The sequence below is a fragment of the Chiloscyllium punctatum genome, chromosome 12 (assembly GCF_047496795.1).
Source record: "Chiloscyllium punctatum isolate Juve2018m chromosome 12, sChiPun1.3, whole genome shotgun sequence".
NCBI classification, from domain to species: domain Eukaryota; kingdom Metazoa; phylum Chordata; class Chondrichthyes; order Orectolobiformes; family Hemiscylliidae; genus Chiloscyllium; species Chiloscyllium punctatum.
The window spans coordinates 19,917,872-19,936,591 of NC_092750.1; the positions used below are offsets into that span (position 1 = coordinate 19,917,872).

An 18,720-nucleotide genomic window follows, 5' to 3' on the forward strand; every position below is an offset into this window, starting at 1 on the left:
CCTGATTCCTGGAAGTTCCAGCCTTATTTTGTCGATTATTCGTATTCCACACTCACTGCCATGCCAGAGCGCTAACCTGTATGAGAAGCAGAGCACAATCAGGAAACAGACCGATTACAGCATGCAGAGGAGTGGCTCCATGTTTACACTGGCTGTTGGCATCAGCACCATGTTCCAGCAGTAACTCAATGCAGGCTCGCTGTCCTTTGTACGCAGCCCAGTAGAGGGGGCTCTTGCCATAGTAATCCTTCTGATTGATCTGATCTTCACCTGAAATGACACCAAAAGCTCAAACATAATTACTAGCTGAGAAGTGATGTTACAAATCCTCAGATGTGTATAACTATGTTTCACACTCAACCCTCATATCCCACGTGTATCACTTTATGAGAAAGTTGTTATTCTGTACCAATGCACAGGGTCAGTACGACAAGAGCAGCATACCCTTCCCTCTGTTCTGTTCCACGACACTGAGAACTGCATGTTTGTATTACTATTTTGTTGTCAAACTAAAACATTTGTGAGTTCATTTCATTCTTTCAGCGCAACATTGTTTACTAAAACTTAAACACAACTCTTACCACATAAGATCGTAAGACCCCAAGATAGAGGAGCAAACATAGGCCATTCAGCCCATTGAATCTGCTCAGCCATTGTTGATCTGATAATCCTCAACTCTACTCTCCTGACTTATCCCAAAAAACCTTGATTCCATTACTGATTAAAAATCTGTGTATCTCAGCCTTGAATATACTTAATGATCCAATTTCAACACCCCTCAGTGACAAAGAATTCCACAGATGCATACCCTGCTGAGGAAACCATAAGAATGAGGAGCAGATTTAGGCCTTCTGGCCCTTCGAGCCTGCTATGCCATTCAATAAGAGCAGGCTGATCTTTTTGTGGACTCAGCTCCACTTACCCGCCCTCTCACCGTAATCTTTAATTCCTTTACTGTTCAAAAAAATTATCTAACTTAGCTTTAGGAACATTTACAGAGGAAACCTCAACCACTTCACTGGGCAGGGAATTCCAGTGATTCATAACCCTCTGGGTGAAGAAGTTCCTTCTCAATTCCGTCCCAAATCTGCTCCCCTTAATCTTGAGGCTATGTCCTCTTGTCCTAGTTTCACCCACCAGTGGAAACATCCTCTCTACTTCTATCTTATCTATTCCCTTCATAATTTTATATGTTTCTATAAGCTCCCCCCCCATTCTATTGAATTCCAGTGATTATAATCCCAGTCTACTCAGTCTCCCCTCATAAGCCAACCCTCTCAACTCCAGAATCAATCTAGTGACTTCTTTTACACCCCCTCCAGTGCCACTATGTCCTTTATTGAGTAAGGAGACCAAAACTGCATGCAGTACTCCAGGTGTGGCCTCACCAGCACCCTATTCAGCTTCAACATAATTTCCCTGCTTTTAAACTCAATCCCTTTATCAATAAAGGACAAAATTCCATTTACCTTCTTAATTACCTGTTGCACCTGCAGACCAACCTTCTGTGACTCATGCACAAGGACACCCAAGTCCCTCTGCATAGCAATTCTTCATCTCTGCCTTCAATGTGTGACCCCTTATTCTGAAATTGTGCCCTCTGGTCCCAGGCTCTCCCACAAAGGGAAACAACTTCTTCCAAATCTATCCTGTCAAGTCCCCTAAGAATCTTGTATGTTTCAATAAAGCCATCTCTCATTCTTCTAATCTGAAATGACAACAAGAACAGCCTACACAACTTCTCTTCATCACACCCTTCCTGGAATCATAGAATCCCTACATGTGGAAACAGGCCCTTCAGCCCAACAAATCCACACCAACCCTCTGAAGAGTAACCCACTCAGACCCATTCCCTTACATTTACCCCTGACTAATGCCCCTAACCTACACATCCCTCAATACCATCATACCACCAATTTAGCATGGCCAACTCACCTAACCTGCACATCTGTGGATTCTGGGAGGAAACCAGAGCACCCAAGGGAAACCCAGGCAGACACAGGGAGAATGTGCAAACTCCACACAGTCACTCGAGGCTGGAATCGAACCCAGATTCTTGGTGCTGTGAGGCAGCAGCACTAACCATTGAGCTACCATGCCACCCCTTGCCACTAGGAATCAACCTAGTGAACTTCTCTGAACTGCCTCTAATATCAGTACATCATCCATTGAGAAGAGGACTGAACTGTTCATTGTATTCCAGATGTGGCCTGACTTGTGCCTTGTATACTTTTAGCAAGACTTCCCTATGTTTATACTCCATTCCTTTTGAAATAATGACTGTCTGTCTGTTTGCCTTCCCTATTACCCACTGAATGTTAATGCTAGCTTTCTGTGCCAAATGCACAAGGATCCGCAAAATCCCTGGGATGGAGGGTTCTGCAATCTTTCTCCGTTTAAATGGAGAAAGATTGCAGAACCCTCCATCCCAGGGATTTTGAGACTGGGATTATAATCACTGGAATTGAGTAGAATGGGAGGGGAGCTTATAGAAACATATTTTTCAGCTCTATTTTTCCTGCCAAGGTGTATCACCACACATTTTGCTATGTTGCATTTCAGCTACCGATTTTCTTCCCCACTCATTTAACCTGTTTCCCACTAATCCCAATCGAGCCCTCCCAAAGTCCTGATCCCTCCACCATCACCACACACCCTTACCAGGTTCTCATCTACCTGCCAGTCCTGATTGGATCCCCTTTGCCTCCACCAGACCCAATACTCCAAACAGTCCTGATTTCCCTACCCTATCCCAGTATCTTTACCAGCCCATCCATATCCTCTGAAATCTGCACACACATGATTTAAAGTGGCACATTGCAGGTATGCATTGGCGTCAGCAAATGCAGCCTTTACGATTTAGTTTGTCTGGAATGCTATTGATACCCTTGACCATAAAGGCTGGTTCCAAGTGTTTAATCAATGCCTCTGCCATTATCTGGTTCCCCATTATTATTTCCCCAGCCTCAGTTTCTAATGCTCCTACAGTCACTTTTGCTTCTCTTTTCCTTTTTATAAATTTGAACAAGCTCTAATGTCCTTTTTAGCATTACATCTGAGTTTGCTCTTGTACAGTATTTCATTTTCTCCCTGGTGGAGACGGTACTTCAAAGAATCAGGGTCAAATGACTAAAACTGTAAGAACAAATTTCTAGATTACATTACGGTGTGGAAACAGGCCCTTCGGCCCAACAAGTCCACACCAACCTGCCACCCACCCATACTCCTACATTTACCCGTTACCTAACACTATGGGCAATTTAGCATGGCCAATTCACCTGACCTGCACATCTTTGGACTGTGGGAGGAAACCAGAGCACCTGGAGGAAACCCATGCAGACAAGGGGAGAACATGCAAACTCCACACAGTCAGTTGCCTGAGGCAGGAATTGAACTCGGGTCTCTGGCGCTGTGAGGCAGCAGTGCTAACCACTGTGCCACCGTGCCGCCCCTGTTGTGCTATGTCTTAAGAGAGTTCACCACACAAAGGAAAACATCTCTCTTTCTTGCTGAACTAAATATTTTGGACAAATCGAGCTTGTTTCCAATACAGGTACACTGGTAATACAGTATTATGAGATTCAGCTTCTGATAAACTTCTCCAGCTTTTCCCTAGTTCAAGTCTGAGTTAAGACAGATTTTTAATCACCTAAGGGAATCACGTGTTAAAGGGAAAAGGCAGAAAAGTGGAGTTGAGGATTATCAGATCAGCCATGATCTTATTGAATGGCCGAGCAGACTTGCTGAGTTGAATGGTCGACGCCAGCTCCTACATCTTATGATAACGTCATCCCTCTTCCCAATATCCCACTTTGGTTGGAGGCAAAGGTGTTCAACTTCAATGTTCTATCCAAGTTTGTGTCAAAGACCAATCCTACTTATTTCATAGATTTGACAGTCCATCCCTGCTCTACAGCTTACAATCCTCTTCTGGTCTCAGAACATGAGTTCCTTGAGACCTTGCCAAACTCCACTTCATCCTAAACTCTGCATCTCCAATATCTGTGTCACACAGAGTTTGATTTTCCTTACTGAGACTGATTTCCACTGGTCCATTTGGAATTAGAAAGGCAATATGACTCCACAAAGCCATCAGAGATGCCAAAAGGCAGTACCCGACCAAACCAACCATACGGACTCTCTCCGTCTGTAGCAAGGTCTAAACAACATAACGGGATACAAAATGAAGCAAAGCAAGATAGCAGCCAAAGACACATCCCTCCCTGACATGCTCAATGTTTTCTATGTTCCGTTTGAGCAGAATGCTAGTGTCACGGTGACACCTGCCCCAACAGACTTGGACACAACTGTTCCCTCTGTCACCACTGCAGACATCAGATCAATCTTCCTGGGAGTCAACTCAAGGAAAGTGGCAGGCCCAGAAGGTGTTCCTAGCTGAGCTTTAAGACCCTGTGCAGAGCAGCAGGTGGAGGTATTCACCAACATCTTCAACCTCTCCCTCCTATGAACCCACCTGTTTCAAGAAGATCACCACCATCCCAGTATCTAGGAGAGCACATCAATGTGCCTGAATGACGACTGCCCAGTGGCTCTGACCTCCATAACCATGAATTGCTTCGAGAGGCTGGTCATGACTCATATTAGCTCTAGTCTCCCAGCCTGCCCTAGATCCTCTACAACTTGCCTATTGATGTAACAGGCCCTCAGTGGACGCCATTTCCCTACCCCTTCACTCAGCCTTGGAACATCTGGACAATAATGACGCCTATGTTAGACTCCTGCTCATTGACTAAACTCCACCTTCAACACCATTATCCCCTCCAGACTGATCTCCAAACTCCAAGACCTAATTCTCCACGCCACCCTCTGTAACTGACCCACAGACCACAGTCAATGAAGATAGATAACTGCATCTCCTCCATGATAACACTCAACACATGCCCCACCCCACCAAGAATGTACACCCACGACTGTGTTGCCAAATTCTGAATGAACACCATCTGCAAGTTTGCCAAAGACACCACTGTGGTAGGACAGATTTCAAACAACGGTGAGTCAGAATACAGGATAGCATGACAGTGCTTGGTAATGTGGTGCAATGATAACAACCTCTCTCTCAATGTCAACAAAACTAAAGAACCGATCATTGACTTCAGAAAGAAAGGAGGAGAACATGCCCCCATTTACATCAACGAAACAGAGGTTGAGAGGGTTGACAGCATCAAGTTGCTAGGAGTGACAATAACAGACATTGTGTCCTGGACTTCACTCATAGATGTGATAGTCAAGAAGGCACAACATGCCTCTTCTTCTTCAGGATGCTCAGGAAATTCAACATGTCCTGAAGGACCCTCAGCAACTGTTACAGATGAACCATAGAAAGCATTCTATCTGGGTACATAATGACCTGGTATGGCAACCGCTCTGCCCAGGGCCATGAGAAACTACAGAAAGTTGTGTGCACAGCCCAGACCATCATGGAGACCAACATCCTATCCATGGACTCCATTTACACTTCTCATTGCCATAGAAAGGCTACCAACATCATCAAAGACCCCTCTCACCCCAGTAACGGTCTCCTACAAACTCTTCCATCAGGCAGAAGATACAGAAGCTTGAACATACACTCCAATAGGTTCAAGAACTGCTTCAAATAATGTTCATCTAGTTAATGTTGATCTTGCCTCATGCATGTCCTGTGCAGTGTTACCTGTATGCCTCACTCTGTCCAAATTTATTTCCACCCTTTGATCTGTACATCCTTGCTTACAATGATCTGCCTGCACTGCTTGCAAGCAAGGCTTTTTGCTGTCCTTAGGCACACATGAATACAATAAATCAAATGAATTCAAATCATGCACAAATTCCTCCCTAGCTTTGGCTAACTTGGCAACATTCCTCACACCCAGGTTTCAGCCCATATGCTCTATTCTTCTGTGTACCTTCCTGACTGATCATCAGCAGGGAGCACATGCCTATACTCTGGAATTCTCTCTGTATAACTTTGTCACCTCTCCTCATCTGTAAAAGCTTCATCAGTTTAACCTTAGTTACTCAGTTAGCTTTACTTCCACAGTTTTTCAATTCTTCCTTGTGATGCCCCTTGGGTTGTTAATGTAACAAAAATTGGTAGTTAAACGCTAGGACCTGTATAAGATCCAAAATGGTCTCCAAAGGTGAAAGGATAGTATTGCAACATCACTGCCATGAATAATTTGATTCTTGGTACATAAGACCTACTGTACCTGCTATGCGAAGTAATGCCTGCAGTCTCTCAATGTTCCCTCGGCTTGCTTCACAGTGTAGATCAGTCCATTTGTAGTTGTAGTTGGGTGCTGTTTGGTACTGCCGCTCCTGCAGTGTCTCTGGCTGGAATCTGGTGTTTTTTAGTTCAGTACCGGACATGGAACTGATATAAAATCCCATTATGTTGTGTCTATATGGGAGAAAGAAATGAAGCATTTCATAATATGAACTTCATAAAGGCACTCTGCATTACTATCCAGTATTCCGACAAGATACAAATGAACAATTTTCATAAATGAAAAGAATGATACGTAAAATTCCACCAGCGAGTAAATATAGTAAAAGCAAATTACTGCGGATGCTGGAATCTGAAAGCAAAGAGAAAATGCTGGAAAATTTCAGCAGGTCTGGCAGCATCTGTAAGGAGAGAAAAGAGCTGACGTTTCGAGTCTTAACTGACCCTTTGTCAGCTTTGACAAAGGGTCAGTTAGACTTGAAACGTCAGCTCTTTTCGCTCCTTACAGATGCTGGGAGTAAATATAATGCTATACTAAGCTTTAGAAGCTGGGATCAAGAAGGTTTCAAATGAGGGAGAGATCATTTTACCGATCATGTCTGGGTTATGCTTCTGTAAGACATATCTACTCAATCTAATTTCTGTACATTCTGTACATCTTGGAAATGACTGCCAGACTACTCAGACTCCTTGGCATCATGGTAGCCCGCAAACCCACCAACATACTGAAACTGCAGCTAATGAACTTCAAAGACCCTATACAGACAAGCAAAAATAATGTCATTTACAAAATACCGTGCTAGGACTGTAACAAACAATACATTGTATAAACAGGCAGAAAACTAGCCACCAGGACACATGAACACCAACTAGCCACAAAAAGACACGACCCTCTCTCACTAGTATCCTCACATATGGATGAGGAAGTACACCACTTCAACTGGGACAATATATCCATCCTAGGACAAGCCAAACAAAGGCACGCACGAGAATTCCTAGAAGCATGGCATTCCAACCGGAACTCTATCAACAAACACATCGAGTTAGACCCCATCGACCATCCCCTGAGAAAAGGAACAGGAAAAGATTTCACCATAGGAAATAACATCACCACAGAAAATGACATCACGAACCCAAAGAAACCCAAACATATAAATAGAAAGCAGGAATTTTCAGCATTGCTTCACCTGAGGTCCACTGAAGATGTTACCGAGTAAGGTAACAAAACATCTGGAAATGAACCTTTCAGCTCAACGAACAAACTTACATCCAAAACCTGAGCTACAAATCTTCTCAAAGCTCGTTCTGTACATTTCCCTGATATTTTGAAATGTGTTTTTCATGTTATCAATTTAATAGTAACTATAGCTGCTACTTCCGAGTTTGTTTCTGGTAGAGTATTCCATGTCCTAACAAGCTTTGGCTTATCTCCTAACAAAAAAGGGTCTAAATCTCTGGTGGGTTAGCTATCAGTTTGCGTCAGTTTCGCCTGGTTAATGGCTGTCAATGTTTCAAGTCGGATATGAACCTTCTGAGGAACTAAAAGGGTTGGAAAATGATGGACTTTACTCTTTGGACAGAGATGGAAGAAGAGAAAAGAGAACAGATAATGTGGAGGCCCAGTGTGAAAGACAAAGGGGTTTTTAATTGGGGTGAAAGATACAGGGATGTAAAGTGAGTGGAAATTAAAATGTAGAAGAGTGAAAATGTGTTCTTTTAACTGAACGCAAAGTAACAAGACACAAACAAGACAAGCCAGTTGAGAGAAGGGAAGGAGAATTTAAAGGAAATGGAAGACAGACCATATAAGGTCGGGTTCTGAAGTTATGGAATTCAATATTGAGGTTGTAAAGGCCCTAAACACAAATGAGATGTTGTTCTTTGAGCCTGAATTATGCTTCATTGGAACATTGCAACAGGTTCAAGGTAAAAACGTTAGCATGGGAGCAAGGAAGTTTATTGGAAGGGCAGACAAATGCAGGACAAGGTCATTCCCTATGGAAAAGGTAGATGTGTTTCACAAAGAGGTCTCCCAGTCTTCATTTAGTTTTGCTAATGTAAAAGGCACCACATTGTGTGCATCAAGTATAGTAATATTAGAATGAAAGAACTACATGTAAAACGTTGCTTCACCTGGAAGATGTATTGGTAATTGGCGGGGAGAGGGGGTAAGATGTGTTTGGTGATGGCATCTTGCCGGATGAGGTGAAAAGACAGAGGATGATCCTTTGAATGTGGAGAGTAGTGAGTTAGAAAATAGGGACTGGGGAACTCAATTGTTTTGGGAAGGAGCAAAGGGATGAGGGCAGAAGTGTGGGAAATGGGTTGGACAGAGCTGAGGGCCCTGTCAATCATAATGGGGGGGGTGGGACATAATCTTCAGTTGATGTCATGTCAGAGGCACCCCAGTGGAAAGTGGCATCATTGTGACAGAAACGGAGAAACTGGGAGAATGTAACAGAATCCTTGCATGAAGCACAGTGTAAGGAGATGTAATCAAGATAACTGTGGGAGTCAGTGGGCTTGTAATGGAGATTGGTGGACAGTCTACACCCAGAAGTGCAAACTGAGAAGTCAAGAATGCAAGTGAAGAGTTAGAGTTGGACCAAGTGAATCCCTGGTCTAGGGGACACTTATTTTCCAGCTTATCTCCTCTTTCAAAGAGGAACCATATTTTTAAGAAAAGAGACGTTTCATTTAAGGGAAAAGCCCATGTAAATTTGAAGCAATGGCTAGAATCAAGATATTAGAGCTCAAAACTAATTTGTATGCTTCTCCCACATTCTCTCATTCCAGCTCTTGGTAGAGTGGCCTGGAAAGTTCATGCATTTCCAGACCCAAAGAGTAACTTCTCAATTTTGAAGATGCTTACATTCCCCTTTTAGGTTTTCTTACATGGAAAATGAAATATTCTCAGTGACAAAGTGGATAAGTGTCAGAGTTATAACTCCCACAGTTATCTTGATTACATCTCCTTACACTGTGCTTCATGCAAGGATTCTGTTACATTCTCCCAGTTTCTCCGTTTCTGTCACAATGATGCCACTTTCCGCTGGGGTGCCTCTGACATGACTTCTTGACTTCTGTGAATATCTGCAGCCACTCACTGGGGCAGGTACATAAAAATATGAGAAAGTACACTTGCATAATGGCATCAATCAGGAAGTTTCAAGAAGGTTTTGATTTGGTCAGACAAAAGTCGTGTTACTGAATAATGTTATACATTAAGCAAATCTCAGTGGTTCAGTGAATGGCTGTCTTTCTTGAGTTGGACTGATCACTTTGCAACTATCTTGAATCTGTAATGCAACTACAGTAAGCTATGGACCTTTATCCGAATTCCTGCACTGTCAGGTAATAGGCAGTGAACAGTAACCTTCAGACATACAATGGATTGAAAATGACCTACCAGCAATCCTTCATTTCTGCCATCAGACCAGTGGCTTTCACGTTGATGCCATTGTTCATGAAGATTCAAAAAGACTTTTGTCCTGCCATGGAAGATTAGACTTCCTGGGCAAGTGAAGATTTTAAAATTGCCCACAGTCCTCTGTAAAAAATTATAAATTGATAATATAGTAAATTTAGTTAAAAAGCATGAAGCAAATACTGTTAAAAACATCCACACTGGCACAGTGGTTAGCACTGCTGCCTCACAGCGCCAGTGACCCAGGTTCAATTCCTGCCTCAGGCAACTGACTGTGTGGAGTTTGCACGTTCTCCCCGTGTCTGCGTAGGTTTCCTCCGGGTGCTCCGGTTTCCTCCCACAGTCCAAAAATGTGCAGGTTAGGTGAATTGGCCATGCAAAATTGCCCATAATGTTAGGTGAAGTGGTAAATGTAGGGGAATGGGTCTGGGTGGGTTGAGCTTCGGCGGGTCGGTGTGGACTTGTTGGGCCGAAGGGCCTGTTTCCACACTGTAAGTAATCTACCCTAATCAGATGACTGACCAGTCATGAAGCATCTGTACAACCAAATGAAAGTATACAAATTTGGAACACCAAATCTATGAATATTGAAGATGTGAATATTGCAATGTTTTCATTCATTAGTTGGAATTAGAAGAGAAAGATTTATTTTAAAAAGTTTAAATATGTTTTCCTCCCCATTTTTGCTGCTATGCTTTCTCCTTTGTAGATGCTGATTCTTCATGTATGTTGAGAAATATGAAATGTCCTATGCCAGTAGCCATTATTCATATTACATCCAAACAATGTCTAAGTGTCATTAGGTTATGGTACATAAACGTAAACACTTCTCAATTATGATTGTTACAGTTTCAGAGATTATTGGAGATTATTATGTGCACAGATTGGGAATAGAACATACATAGAACATAGAACAGTACAACACAGAACAGGCCCTTCAGCCGACGATGTTGTGTTGAGCATTGATCCTCATGTAAGGTAAACCTAATGTACGAACCCTCAAATTTCTGTGACCATATGCATGTCCAACAGTCTCTTAAATATCCCCAATGACCTCGCTTCCACAACTGCTATTGGCAACGCATTCCATGCTCTCACAACTCTCTGTGTAGAGAACCTGCCTCTGACATCCCCTCTATACTTTCCGCCAAACAGCTTAAAACTATGATCCCTCGTGTTAACAATTTCTGCCCTGGGAAAAAGTCTCTGGCTATCAACTCTATCTATGCCTCTCATTATCTTGTACACCTCAATTAGGTCCCCTCACTTCCTTCTTTCTTCCAATGAAAAAAGTCCGAGCTCAGACAACCTCTCTTCATAAGATAAGCCCTCCATTCCAGGTAGCATCCTGGTAAACCTCCTCTGAACCCTCTCCAAAGCATCCACATCTTTCCTATAATAGGGCGACCAGGACTGGACGCAGTATTCCAAGTGCGGTCTAACCAAAGTTTTATAGAGCTGCAACAAGGTCTCATGGCTCTTAAACTCAATCCCCCTGTTAATGAAAGCCAAAACACCATATGCTTTCTTAACAACCCTGTCCACTTGGGTGGCAATTTTAGGGATCCATGTACCTGCACACCAAGATCCCGCTATTCCTCCACACTGCCAAGAATCCTGTCTTTAATCCTGTACTCAGCTTTCAAATTCGACCTTCCAAAATGCATCACTTCACATTTATCCAGGTTGAACGCCATCTGCCACCTCTCAGTCCATCTCTGCATCCTGTCAATGTCACGCTGCAGCCTACAACAGTCCTCTATACTGTCAACAACACCTCCAACCTTTGTGTCATCTACAAACTTGCTAATCCATCCTTCAATCTCCTCATCAAAGTCATTAATAAAAATTACAAAGAGTAGAGGCCCAAGAACAGAGCCCTGTGGAACACCACTCACCACTGACTTCCAGGCAGAATACTTTCCTTCCACCACCACTCGCTGTCTTCTGTCGACCAGCCAATTCTGTATCCAGACAGCTAAATTTCCCTGTATCCTATTCCTCCTGACCTTCTGAACGAGCCTACCATGGGGAACCTTATCAAATGCCTTGCTGAAGTCCATATACACCACATCCATTGCTCGACCCTCATCAACTTGTCTAGTAACATCCTCAAAGAACTCAATAAGATTTGTGAGGCATGACCTGCCCCTCACAAAGCCATGCTGACTGCATTTAATCAAGCCATGCTCTTCCTGATGGTCATAAATCCTATCCCTCAGAATCCTTTCTAACACCTTGCAGACGACAGACGTGAGACTGACTGGTCTGTAATTGCCGGGGATTTCCCTATTTCCTTTCTTGAAGAGTGGAATTACATTTGCCTCTCTCCAGTCCTCAGGTACGACTCCGGTGGAGAGCGAGGATGCAAAGACCTTTGCAAGTGGCAAAGCAATCACATTTCTCGCTTCCCAAAGCAGCTGAGGACAAATCTGGTCTGGCCCTGGCGACTTGTCAATCTTAATGTTTGTCAAAATTTTCAGCACATCAGCTTCCTCAATCTCTATCCGTTCAAGCACACTTACATGCTCCTCAATGGTTTCATTCACTACAAGGTCCTGTTCTTTAGTAAAGACAGATGCAAAAAAACTCATTTAGGGCTCCCCTACCTCCTCAGTCTCTATACACAAGTTCCCTATGCTATCCCTGATCAGCCCTACTCTTTCTTTGATCATTCTCTTATTCCTCACAAATGTGTAAAATGCCTTTGGATTCTCCCTAATCCTTCCTGCCAAGCCTTTTTTGTGCCCCCTCCTGGCTCTCCTCAGACCATTTTTGAGCTCCTTCCTCACCTGCCTGTGTTTCTCTAGAACTGAGCAAGACCCTTGCTTCCTCCACTGTACATAAGCTGCCTTCTTTCTTCAATCACCCTGCTGCTATTGGAGGGCCTGTAGTAAACCCCTAATGAGGTGACTGCTCCCTTACTGTTCCTAATTTCCACCCATACTGACTCAGTAGGCAGACTCTCCTCGACAATGGTAACTTCTGTAGCTGTGATACTCTCTCTGATTAGCAGTGCTACACCCCCTCCTCTTTTCTCCCCCCTTCCTATTCTTTTTAAATGTTCTAAACCCTGGAACATCCAGCAACCATTCCTGCCCCTGAGAAACCCATATCTCTGTTATGGCTACAACATCATAGCACCAGGTACTGATCCATGCTCTAAGCTCATCACTTTTATTCCTGATACTCCTTGCATTAAAGCAAACACACTTTAACCGATCCCTTGGTTCTTTCCCAGGAAATTCCTTCCCACTGGCTGCGCTACCTCTTGCTATTGCCTTATCTCCATCAACTCTCACCACTGGTATATAGCTCAGGTTCCCATCCCCCTGCCAAATTAGTTTAAACCCTCCTGAACCACTCGGGCAAACCTTCCACCCAGGACATTGGTCGTCTTCCAGTTCAGGTGCAAACTGTTCTTCATGTACAGGTCCCACCTTCCCCAGAAGGCATCCCAATTATCTACGTATCTGAAGCCCTCCCTCCTACACCAGCTGCGCAGCCACGTGTTAAGCTGCGCCCGCTCCCTGTTCCTCGCCTCGCTATCTCGTGACACCAGACGTAAACCCGAGAACACTACTCTGTTCGTCCTGCTCTGCAGCTTCCACCCTAACTCCCTGAAATCACTTTTTATATCCTCAATCCTTTTCCTGGCTATATCATTGGTGCCAATATGTAACACGATTTCTGGCTATTTGACCTCCCCTTTCAGAATCTACACACCCGATCAGAGACTTCCCGGACCCTGGCACCAGGGAGGCAACATATCTTCCGGGAATCCTGATCCTGACCACACTATCTCCTGTCAATTCTCCCAACAATCGAGTCTCCTACCACTAGCGCTTTTCTATTCTGCCCCCTTCCCTTCTGGGCCACAGTGTCAGGCTCAGTGCCAGAGAACTGACTACTATGGCTTTCCTCTGGTAGGTCATCCCCGCAGCAGTAACCAAAATGAATGAAGCCATGCTTTAGCCATTGGCAGCTAAGCTTTTCCAGGTTGTCTATTTTGTTTTGTACAAGTAATTTAATTCTAATAAATAATTTATCTCAGTTGAAACAATAGGTTAACCTAAGAGTTTACATCTCCTGTAACTTGTAAGGAGTTTGGAAACTAGTATGCATTGTCTGAGCTTCCAGTGATGTACCTGAAAAGGAGAGAGAGGGTCAGAAAGTGGAGAGACATCTACACCTTCAATCCTGCCATACAAAAGCTCAGGACCCACACCACTCGTATTATTTGCTGTTTTATTTGGTGCATTTGCACATTCAGTCAATAAATACAAGAAATAGAGCAGGAATTGTCATGTGGCCCACTGAGCATTTTCCATTGTCTAACATATCACAGACTGATTTTTGCCTCAATTCCAATTCCTTGCCCAATCCCTATACCCTTTGTTTCCCTGAGAGATCAAACATCTGTCCATTTCAACCTTAAATATATTTAACAATGGAGTATTCCCAAACCTCTGGAGTACAAAACTTCAAAGATTCTCAATCTCTGAGTGAAGAATTTTCTAATTTCTATCCTAAATGATCAATTTCTTTTGCTGAGACTGAGACCTTGAGGTCTAGATTCCCCAGTCAGGGGAAACAATGTCTCGATGCTTGCCCTGTGAAGACGCTGCAGTTACCTCAGATTACAACAGAATCTGGACCAGACGAGCCAATGGGCTGAGAAGTGGAAGATGGAGTTTAATTCAGATAAATGCGAGGTGCTGCATTTTGGAAAAGCAAATCTGAGCAGGACTTATATGGTAAGGTCCTAGGGAGTGTTGCTGAACAAAGAGACCTTGGAGTACAGGTTCATAGCTCCTTGAAAGTGGAGTCGCAGGTAGACAGGATAGTGAAGAAGGTGTTTGGTATGTTTTCTTTTATTAGTCAGAGTATTGAGTACAGGAGTCGGGAGGTCATGTTGCGGCTGTACAGGACATTGGTTAGACCACTGTTGGAATATTGTGTGCAATTCTGGTCTCCTACCTATCAGAAAGATGTTGTGAAACTTGAAAGGGTTCAGAAAAGATTTACAAGGATGTTGCCAGGGTTGGAGGATTTGTGCTATAGGGAGAGGCTGAACGGGCTGGGGCTGTTTTCCCTGGAGCGTCGAAGGCTGAGGGGTGACCTTATAGAGGTTTACAAAATTATGAGGGGCATGGATAGGGTAAATAGACAAAGTCTTTTCCCTGAGGTTGGGGAGTCCAGAACTAGAGGACATAGGTTTAGGGTGAGAGGGGAAAGATACAAAAGAGACCTAAGGGGCAACTTTTTCACACAGAGGGTGGTATGTGCATGGAATGAGCTGCCAGAGGAAGTGGTGGAGGCCGGTACAATTGCAACATTTAAGAGGAATTTGGATGGGTATATGAATAGGAAGGGCTTGGAGGCATATGGGCCAGGTACTGGCAGGTGGGACTAGATTGGGTTGGGATATCTGGTCGGTATGGACGGGTTGGATTGAAGGGTCTGTTTCCATGCTGTACATCTCTATGACTGTATGACTTAATTGAGATAATTTCTCCTTCCTCTAATTCTGAAAAATATAGGCCTGCTTTACTCACTCCCACATCACAGGACCACCCTCTCCACTTAGGAATTAATTCAATGAATTTTCACTGTAGCACAACAAACACAAGTATATCATTACTTAAAAATGGAGACCACAATTCAACACTGTATTCTGTGTGTGCTCTCACCAAAGCCAATTGCATGAAAGCTTCTTTATTCTCAGTCCACATTCTTCTTGTATTGAAGGTCAACATGTTGGTTACCCTCCTAATTGTTTCCAGTACCTGCTAACTAACTTGTGCAATGTACCCAAGATTCTTTGTCATCCAAATCTCATACTGTCCCACATCATTACTATATCTGCCACTTTGGTGCCTAACCACTCAATCTGTCTATATCGCTTTGCAGCTTCTTTTTGTCCTCTTCACAGCTTGCATCCCACCCAGCTTTCCATCAACAGAGTAAATTTAGATATGTTACTCTATCTCTTTGTCAAAGACTGTAGATACCTGAGGCCCCAGGCCTGATCTTTATAGTATTCTGCTCGTGAAAGCATTCCAATTTCAATAAAAAGCCTTATTTATCTGTACTTTAACCAATCTTCCATTCATGCAACATATTACCCTGATTCATTGAGCCCTTACCTTGTGGATCAACTTATTTTTGTGATGCTCTACTCTTTTGGAAATCCAAGTATACACTATTTCATGATTTCCCTCTATTTACCTGATAGTAACAGCTTCAAACAAAAAACTCCAAGTAAAATTTGACAAATGCAATCTCCCTTTTGCAAAACCACATTGACTCTTTGTTGATTTTGCTAATGCCTACGTTAGACTGCATTAATAAGGGGTTTAAAAAAGCCTCTGCATTTTGTGGAGCAATTTCTCCCACCACAGTGACGGAGAGGAAGAGGCCAGATTCGTACCAGCAAGAGGGGCTGCAAGATTTCGCATGAACCATCCTGCATTGCACATACCCACGAATTACTGCATTCAAACCCCGGGCCCGGTTAGTTCCTCCGCCGCTTCCAGTGGGAGCGAACAGGACTTCCAATAGGTTATCTCAGCCTCAGAGCTCCAAGCTCTCGGTAAAAATCCTCTGTAGCCCAGGCTATCGATTCTCGGGCCTGTTAACCTGAGCGCTGTCCGTGGTGCTGAATGCTGGTCTCTTCTTCTGGCACCCCCTCCCACCCAGCAAAGCCGTGCGCGCCCCGGCCCAGCACCCTCTGTGTATGCGCGTTCTCGAGAGCCACTAACTCAGTCCCATCCCTCTTCAAATTGCAAAACCTTGTTCCACAACGATACTCTGTAATTCGTTTCTTCATTTATGTAGAAACCATTTATCTTCGATGTATCTCAATCTTTGTTTTCTTAATCACCTTATGGTTGTTCCAAATTGCAATTGCCCTAATATAAAAAAAAGAGGCAACAAAGCATCAAGGGATCTTGTGGCACAGTGGTAGTGTTCCTACCGCTGAGGCAGGAAGCCTGGGTTCAAGCATCATAACAAGTCTGGACAGGTTGATTTTAAACAACAAAAAAAATTCAGCCAAAGATCCTACACATCTGTTTAGTACCCCAAATACTCCATTGGAAAGTTTGCATTAATTATAACCTTCAAATAAAACCAAAATACTGCAGATTTTGGAAATCCAAAAAAAAAACATGCTAGAGAAGGGTCATTGGATACAAAACATGAATTCTCAATGTTTTCTCTTGTGCTCAGCAGCAGAAATGGTTTTGAGACTAATGAAGTGGGGTGGCACAGCGGTGGCTCAGTGGTTTGCACTGCTGCCTCACAGTGCCAGGGTCCCAGGTTCAATTCCAGCCTCGGGTGACTCTCTGTGTGGAGTTTGCACATTCCCCCAGTGTCCATGTGGATTTCCTCCCACAATCCAAAAATGTGCAGGTTAGGTGAATTGGCTATGCTAAATTGCCTGTGGTGTTAGTTAGGGGAATGGGTCTGGGTGGGTTGCTCTTCTGAGGGTTTGTATAGGGACTTGCTGGGCTGAAGGGCCTGTTTCCACACTGTAGGGAACCTAATCTTAAAAAATAAAGCTACAATCAAACAGGCTGGGAATTTTGGCTGAACTAGTTTAAACTCTGACCTCAATTAGTGGGTGGCACAGTGGTTAGCACTGCTGCCTCACAGTGCCAGAGACCTGGGTTCAATTCCCACCTCAGGCGACTCTCTGTGTGGAGTTTGCACATTCTCCCACAATCCAAAAATGTGCAGGTTAGGTGAATTGGCCAGGCTAAATTGCCTGTAGTGTTAGATGAAGGGGTAAATGTAGGGGAATTGGTCTGGGTGGGCTGCACTTCAGCGGGTTGGTGTGGACTTGTTGGGCCGAAGGGCCTGTTTGCACACCGTAAGTAATCTAATCTAATCAATTAAAGCTGTAGCCAAGACATGTTGTGACCTGCAGTTCCCTGTGTTGACCAAATAAGGCAAGAGTCACGGTGGTCTTTAGATAGATCAGTACCACTACTACCTTATATAGAGTATAAAAGTCATTGTAAACATTTGGGTGTTGTTTACCAGTAAATGTTATTTGCTGGGATTGATCAGGTTTTGTCAATTCATTGGCCAAGTGCCAGAGATCTCTATGGAAACAGAACACATTTTCAGATAAGTTAACAGATCAAGGATACTTTTTAAGAAGTCTCCCAGACCACATTTGAGAAGCACACATTCTTAAGGAACTTTCAGAGAAGACCTGCACAGAGAATGAAGTTGGCCACCACTCAAAATCGGAGTAGTATCTGATTCAAGGAGATAGTGAAGACTGAAGATGCTGGAGAGTCAGGGTCGATAATGTGTGGCACTGGAAACAGTATAGCAGCATCTGAGGAACGAGAGAGACAATGTTTTAGGGATAACTGCTCATCAGGACTGGGGGGGGAGAAGGGGCCTGGGAAATAAATGGGGGAAGGGGTGGAGGTATGGGAAAGGTCAATAGGATGGTGATAAGTGGACGAAGGTAGGAGATAATTGTGATAGGTTGGTGGGAAGTGAGGAGCGATGGGTGGTAAGGAAGATGGATAGGTGGGACAGGTCAACAGGATGGTGCTGAATCAGAGGGTTGGATCTGGGATGAGGTTGGGGTAGGGTTGGGGTAGATTTGGAAACTGGTGAATTCAATGTTGAGGCTCTCTGGCAACCAGAAGTAAAGATGTGCTGGAAATGTTCTGCAAGTCTGGAAGTAACTGTGACAAGAGAAACAATTAAAATTGAATTGAATGAAATTTCTTCAGGAACAAAAACAGAAATTGCTGGAAAGGCTTAGCTGGTCTGGCAGCATCTGTGTAAAGAAATCAGATTTTGGATCTAGTGACCCTTCCTCAGAACTGATGGAAGCTAGGAAAATGTTGGTTTATATGCAGAAGATAGTGTGCAGAGGGAAGATGGAAGAAGTAAATGATAGGTGGAAATAGAGCCCAAAGTAAGAGAAGAACCGTTAGCCAGACAAAGAAGTGGAGAATGAAGAGTTGTAGTGTACAATTAGTGGCTAACAATGGGTTGTGTGCAATAGCAGACCATGTGATAATAAGGCCTGGTGTGT

At 43.6% G+C, this 18,720-nt stretch overlaps 1 protein-coding gene across 3 annotated transcripts in view; it reads right to left on the reverse strand.

Moving 5' to 3' along the window:
• The window catches only part of LOC140483655 (ankyrin repeat and SOCS box protein 9-like), a 30,122-nt gene extending 13,633 nt beyond the window's left edge, over positions 1 to 16,489 (reverse strand). Inside the window, exons 1-4 of one of the 3 annotated variants that reach the window (XM_072581997.1) lie at positions 16,135 to 16,487; positions 9,633 to 9,773; positions 6,207 to 6,397; positions 77 to 270 (exon numbers count right to left, since the gene is read on the reverse strand). In XM_072581997.1, the coding sequence (XP_072438098.1) occupies positions 77 to 270; positions 6,207 to 6,387 (375 nt within the window). In that variant the 5' untranslated portion in view covers positions 6,388 to 6,397; positions 9,633 to 9,773; positions 16,135 to 16,487. Of the gene's footprint in view, positions 1 to 76; positions 271 to 6,206; positions 6,398 to 9,632; positions 9,774 to 16,083 lie in introns of all 3 variants that reach the window. The other 2 variants (XM_072581998.1, XM_072581999.1) reach the window with 2 other exon arrangements.
• Between the last annotated feature and the right edge of the window lie 2,231 nt (positions 16,490 to 18,720).